The sequence below is a fragment of the Camelina sativa genome, chromosome 18, assembly GCF_000633955.1.
Source record: "Camelina sativa cultivar DH55 chromosome 18, Cs, whole genome shotgun sequence".
In the NCBI taxonomy this organism is placed as follows: Eukaryota; Viridiplantae; Streptophyta; class Magnoliopsida; order Brassicales; family Brassicaceae; genus Camelina; species Camelina sativa.
In genome coordinates this window covers 17,465,775-17,471,906 of record NC_025702.1, presented here as the reverse complement: position 1 = coordinate 17,471,906, position 6,132 = coordinate 17,465,775, and the positions used below count along the sequence as shown (strand labels likewise).

General features: G+C 37.4%; 1 protein-coding gene across 1 annotated transcript in view; it reads right to left on the bottom strand.

The window, feature by feature from the left end:
* The window catches only part of LOC104762224 (DExH-box ATP-dependent RNA helicase DExH14-like), a 16,112-nt gene that overhangs the window by 6,952 nt on the left and 3,028 nt on the right, over nucleotides 1-6,132 (bottom strand). The window contains exons 9-32 of the mRNA XM_010485476.2: nucleotides 5,515-5,574; nucleotides 5,326-5,397; nucleotides 5,137-5,253; nucleotides 4,892-5,053; nucleotides 4,715-4,780; nucleotides 4,446-4,598; nucleotides 4,279-4,362; nucleotides 4,004-4,078; nucleotides 3,791-3,922; nucleotides 3,651-3,716; nucleotides 3,429-3,494; nucleotides 3,223-3,345; nucleotides 2,949-3,098; nucleotides 2,530-2,742; nucleotides 2,275-2,430; nucleotides 1,956-2,180; nucleotides 1,784-1,885; nucleotides 1,605-1,685; nucleotides 1,439-1,519; nucleotides 987-1,190; nucleotides 772-888; nucleotides 547-669; nucleotides 234-323; nucleotides 5-130 (exon numbers count right to left, since the gene is read on the bottom strand). Of these exons, the coding sequence (XP_010483778.1) occupies nucleotides 5-130; nucleotides 234-323; nucleotides 547-669; nucleotides 772-888; nucleotides 987-1,190; nucleotides 1,439-1,519; nucleotides 1,605-1,685; nucleotides 1,784-1,885; nucleotides 1,956-2,180; nucleotides 2,275-2,430; nucleotides 2,530-2,742; nucleotides 2,949-3,098; nucleotides 3,223-3,345; nucleotides 3,429-3,494; nucleotides 3,651-3,716; nucleotides 3,791-3,922; nucleotides 4,004-4,078; nucleotides 4,279-4,362; nucleotides 4,446-4,598; nucleotides 4,715-4,780; nucleotides 4,892-5,053; nucleotides 5,137-5,253; nucleotides 5,326-5,397; nucleotides 5,515-5,574 (2,844 nt within the window). The remainder of the gene's footprint in view (nucleotides 1-4; nucleotides 131-233; nucleotides 324-546; nucleotides 670-771; nucleotides 889-986; nucleotides 1,191-1,438; nucleotides 1,520-1,604; nucleotides 1,686-1,783; nucleotides 1,886-1,955; nucleotides 2,181-2,274; nucleotides 2,431-2,529; nucleotides 2,743-2,948; nucleotides 3,099-3,222; nucleotides 3,346-3,428; nucleotides 3,495-3,650; nucleotides 3,717-3,790; nucleotides 3,923-4,003; nucleotides 4,079-4,278; nucleotides 4,363-4,445; nucleotides 4,599-4,714; nucleotides 4,781-4,891; nucleotides 5,054-5,136; nucleotides 5,254-5,325; nucleotides 5,398-5,514; nucleotides 5,575-6,132) is intronic.

Below are 6,132 nucleotides of genomic sequence, written 5' to 3'. Positions count from 1 at the left end.
TTACCTTTTTGACATAACTTCGAGTATGCCAATTACGACTAATGCCATCCCATTTTTCAGGGGTAGATATGATGATATCTGCGGACAAGAGAGCTACTAAATCTGGAGTGTAATCTCCAGTCATTTCAACCTGTCAAAATGCAAGTGTTAGGAATAACATTTGGTAGCCAAAATACACAGCAATCATGGACGTCTGCAAAATGTATTGATGCTCCGAGGTAATGTCCGCATACCATTTCTTTTCCAAGTGGAGCAACAAGATGCTTTTTCCAATCATTCATCCTTTCTCGAACAATAGCCTTCAGTGGTGCTATGTAAACAACCTGGATGCCACAAAAATTTAGGCATCTTCAGTAACATAATATCAGACTGACAACTAATCCATGATTTGGTATCATTTAGGGATTCATATCTTCATTTCAATAGGTAGATTCAGTAAAAGGCCGGTAATTCAGCTGAAACATAATCATGTACAATAAACAGACAAGTTAACTGGACGTTTGGAACTAAATAATTGGCAAGCGTTAGGAGACTGACAACTCATACCTTCATATCAGGCTGGGTACTGAAGAGGCGTAACATTGCAAGTTCAGCAGATATAGTTTTCCCACTTCCAGTTGGAGCTCCTACAAGAACATTGTTGTCTGTGTTATATAACACATGAAAAATCTGCAACACCAAACGATCAAATTGTCGGTTAACTACAAGAGTGATGAAGAAAAACATTTATGACAAAAATTAAGAAAGCAACAGGGGGGAATATGCTCAAACCTGAGTCTGTATTGGATTAAAATGGGAAAATTTGTAAAGCGATTCATACAATTTATTCCCAAGAGAAGTCACAGGGAGAGGTTTTAAGTCTAAAAGCTCTGTGTGAGACGTTCGTGCCTGAATGAAGAAGAATATTAGGATTACCTTACAGATAAATTAAGATTAGAAATGATCTTGTAACTATTTCTGAAACAGCACCTCTAGAAGAAATATACCTCTGGTAGTGTAAGATTGTGGAAAGAGATTGTGAAGAAAGATTCTGCATGCAACCAAGAATCAGAAACCGCATGAACATAGTATTGAGGTGGATGTGGTTCAAATATCGGCACAGTAAAAGAAAGCTTCTGCGGTTCCCCTCTAGCCATCCGCTTCGTTAGTGTGAAAAGATCTGAGTGGTAGATATAATCATTCTCTGTGTCCTGTTGAAGAAATAGCACAAGAAAAGCGTTACTACGGAAATATATCAACACTGCCAACAGAGTAAGCAATACTGAAGAAAGAACATCATTAATTAACTAGCAAACATTTTTACAAATGGCATCTAGCATACAATATTGTCTATTCCTAGTGGTTAGTAGTGCTATAAGATGAGATACTAAATCGTTACAAATAGCTCATTCTTTGCCAATACAATATATATGTCTTAACGGGAGTTATATATTAGTACCTCAATGAGAATCCACCAACGAAGAGCAGCACCATGAAAACGATCCTTCCATATGAAATCTGGAGTTATAAGCAAATCCACCTGAAAATGGCAACAAAATAGATGATATTAGATAAGTTTTCATCTGAAAGATTACAAATTATTGAAGAGTCTCTTCATTAGCTACCTTCAATACAGTGCGTGTAATTGGACTAACAGTAGCTTCCAACTGAATTGAAGGAAAATATCCTAGATGCTGCTTGACCAACTAGAATTTCCAATGAAGGAGAGAGCCACAAAATGTCAGTACTCTTTTTTTCCTCCATATATACATGCATTAACTTAGTGATTTTAAGATGTATATACCCTTCCCCCAGGATTGTAACGAATCAACGCTCCAATGTCTTTTTCCTCCATCTCATACAGACGGTCTAAGTCAGCCCCTCGCTCTTCAAGTTTTCTTAATGTCTGATCATTTGAGATGAATTAGAGAAAATTACTACATATCAAAAGTAAAAAATAGCATTCAGAAGCTTACATCAAAAGGTAGGTCCCTATCGAATTGCCGAAGTGGATGCTGATGGGGCCATAGTTGACGATCAACTGCCTTGCAGTATTCCAACATAAATAAAGTCATCTCACACCAGCCTTTGCGCAAGCATATCTCAAACAGAGCACGCATTATACGTGCTAAACTAGCACTAATGTATGAAGCATCAGAGACCAGGGAAAAAGCATCAATTGATCCACGGGATATGTACAACTGTAGATCACAAGGTCAGTATATCAGAACACAATATTAACCATCCGTTTCATCTCATAGGTATAATCTTGCAGTGATAGTGACAGTCAATCACCTGAATAAGAATTGAGATTTTTCCATGTTTGTTAGAAGGTCCTCCCTTAACTTCTAAAGGACAGCAAGAGCGTGCAAGAGTCTCAAGTTCATGCTGTTCTTCCTCTCTTACCACAATATTGTCAAATTCAGAAGAATGGGCAACCATATCAATTATCTATACCAGAGAATTTGAAATCAGTAAGAAATGGAAAACCTTTAGTTACACAGCAAAGAACAAGGAAAATATACAAAAAACAGAACGATTATAACAAACCTCGCTTTCATTCATGTGCCGCTTCAACATTTCGTTGTATGTTTCAACACTAGAATATTGAATATAGAAGTGACTTGCAACACGTCCAAGCTCGGTACAGTAAAAATTTCCACTTTTTTCGTCGAACCTCATCATCTTAGCTTTGTCCAGTGAACGTGCAGCATCAGCCACAAGGGCTCGTTGCTTCAACGATAAAGAAGGATCGGCAATTATCTGTGAGAGTAGAACTGTCAGAATGGTTTTAGGCACATATATAATTGAAGCACAATCCCCTCAGGAGTGTCATACTATGATATGATTCAAAAACACACTATGACACAAAACAAAATCTAGAACTAAGATCTCCATGTACACCACTAGAGCTTACAAAACAAAAATTTCAAATATTAAACACCAAAATGCAAAAAAAAAATACTCACCTCGTCCCATCCAACGCCATAAGCCAAAGGATTTAACTTCATCCGAATTGACAAATATGTATATCCAAGCCAAGCACAGGCTTCCTTTACATTAGTCACAGTTCCCAAAACCACTTCTGCGTTTAAATTATCTTTCAAGGAGCTTATGAACTGCAAATAAGAATTACAATGAAGCTTCACCTTCTGGCCAAAGATATTGAGAGATCAAACTACAAATGCAGGTTTCTGCGCTAAGATGACAGACCGAACCACTTTTAGGTTTCTGTCCAAATACCTGACTTTCTATGGGAAGCTGACTCGTCAGAAGCCGGAGATAGTATGCTAGCTTGTCATGGGATGTGATGATAATTCCCTCACCACTCTTATCAAACTGTGGTCTCCCAGCCCTTCCAAAGATCTAAATGCATATAATAGCATGACACATTTATACCAAAGATATAACAATCTCATACCCTTTTCTTTAAGAAGTATTTCTTTTACCTGCATGACATCAAGCATTCCCAAGTCTTTCCACCCACCAGCCTTGGCATCATACAATTGAGTTCCCTGGAAATCAACCAAACATATTGAGCTATAAATTACTGTGATATAGACTATACTTGCATATAAGAAGACCACTTGTTGATCTCCCAAAAGAGAAACTTTTCTTTCCACAGATTAGAGTGAATTTCGGCTATACAAAAAACCACCACATAAGCATACCTTAATTACGACTGTGTGTGCAGGCAGATTAACACCCCACGCAAGAGTTGCAGTGCAAACAAGAACCTGTATAACCAAATAAAGTTCAGGAATATAAGTATTTAAATAGTAAAGAGCAAGCAGACAAAAATGTTTTGTACCTTTAAGAGACCATCAGAAAACAGCCTCTCCGTAAGTGTTCTATCAGATCGCAACATCCCCGCATGATGAATTCCGAAGCCAGCTTCAAATAATTTGACAACATCCTTATTTCTGGACTTCATAACGTCTTTCTGAGATACATCAAAAACAATCCTGAGAAATTAACACCAACAATCACGTTAAAAAGATAATGTATACTCCATTTTTTTTACCTTCATCAGTTGAAATTGAGGATGAGTCTCATTAACGAACAAATCCAGATTTTCATATTGCCGGGCAAGATCAACCTGCCAAATTAAAAAAATTAAAGTCATGTACTTCTAGATCTGGATTCTGAAATCCTTTGAAAAACCATATTTTCAGCGAGATCATCTTCATACACAATATTTAAGATTTCAGGAAACCCACAATCACAAATGCATGTGTTTTGGACACATCAGGTACAGAATAGTAGAAGGTGAATATATAAAGGTAAAATATCATGTACCAGTTTCTCAGCTGTTTTTGAAGTGTCTTTTCGGGAATGAACAAAAATCATCGCTTGATGACCTTGTTTAATTGAATCAACAACCTAACATGAAAGCATTACCAGGCTGATAAGTGACTTGTCCATGTTCACATAAATGAAAAAGAGTCATTCCTCGAGATAGAGACCTTTTTGTAGCATATCTCATTTAACAATACGTTTCTAGCAGCAAAGTTATGCTCAGTGATGCCTATGTACTGTTGAGCTAAGGGAACTGGGCGATAACTCGAATCAAAATAGAAGAGGCCCGTGTCTGGATTCACTCGTAGAAACTGAGCAACCTGGAATCCACCCCACAAAATGGTTAAAACTTTTAACCGACGCTAATTTCCTGAGACTAAATAGGATATCTGAAGTAAAACATCGTGACAGAGATATATCTCATGTTGCAAAAGACCTGTAGGTAGCTAGGCAAAGTGGCTGACAGGCCTACAATTCTTATCATTGTCTGTGTTGACTCCACCTGTCAAACAAAGCAAAAGTCAGCCAAGTGTTAACCTGCTGCACATAAGGTGTGCAATTACAACATCAAGAATTACTTTAGGAAAACTAATTTTCACGGCCAAGACATTACCTGACGGAGGGTCCGAGCAACTAGGGCCTCTATCACTGCACCTCTGTCATCATTCAGAAGATGCACTTCATCAATGATCAATAGTTTTACTAGCATTGACAATGACATGTCACTGCTTTTGCGAGTAATGACATCCCATTTCTCTGGTGTTGTCACTATCATCTGATACACAATTGATAAATAAACAGGTAAATATCAGTTCCGACATGTCTCCACAAGAAACTTAAGCACAGTTAAAATGAAACCTGAGTCTCTTCAAGTTCAGTCTTCGTGAGTTGCATATCCCCTGTAAGCTCCTTCACAACCATATTTAATGGAGCCAGACGACGGCTAAATGCTGACGTGACCTCTGCCGCTAAAGCCTACAAAGAACAAAATAAAAAATAAAAAATTAACAAAAAACATCCATAAGATTATATTAACCTGTTTTTTACCTTCATAGGAGCTACATAAACAATCTTAAACTCGTTTTTGTGCAAGTAGCCATCCCTGAAGTGTTGTTTGATCTGCAAGATCATTTCAAAAATATGAAATAAATTAGTTTGATCATAACAATATATCACCTTTTCTACACCATAAATCACACTTTCTACAATATATCAACCAGGAAATTGAAAACTTACCTCATGTAGAACAGAAATCATAGCTATATTCGTTTTACCAGCTCCTGTTGGAGCACACACCTACATAGTGCAGAATAAAGTTATGCTTGAGTAGGTAACTGGCGTTATCGTTCGGTATGGACATAAGTTATAAATATGACTCACCAATATATTCTCATTGGTGTGGTAAACTGTCTGAAATATGCGACTCTGAATACGGTTTAAGGACTTGTAACCATGAAAAGCAGCTTGAGCGAAGTCATCTAACTCTTTTATCTCAATCTAGAAACATGTAAGAATGTATAGTTAGATGCATGCAATCTGGCAGAAAAAATTACAATGCCATCCATATCAGAAAAATCAGTAAAATGTGTGGAGAAAATACTTTTCGGCATGAAAAAAATGTCAATTTAAGAAATTTTTATCTGCCACTGGATATGGATGAGACGTACCAGCTTCTCGCCAGGTTTCATTTGTGCAGTAGGGGTTGGCGGGATAAATACTTCCTCATATCCTTTTAAGTGCTTCCTTACAGTACCTTGAGGAAGGGCCAATGCAAGAGAATTCGCTTCTCCAGAACCGATCAAATCCTCAAATGCAGTCTTCTTTTCACTTGCCTCAAGTAAAGAAGAAAAATTG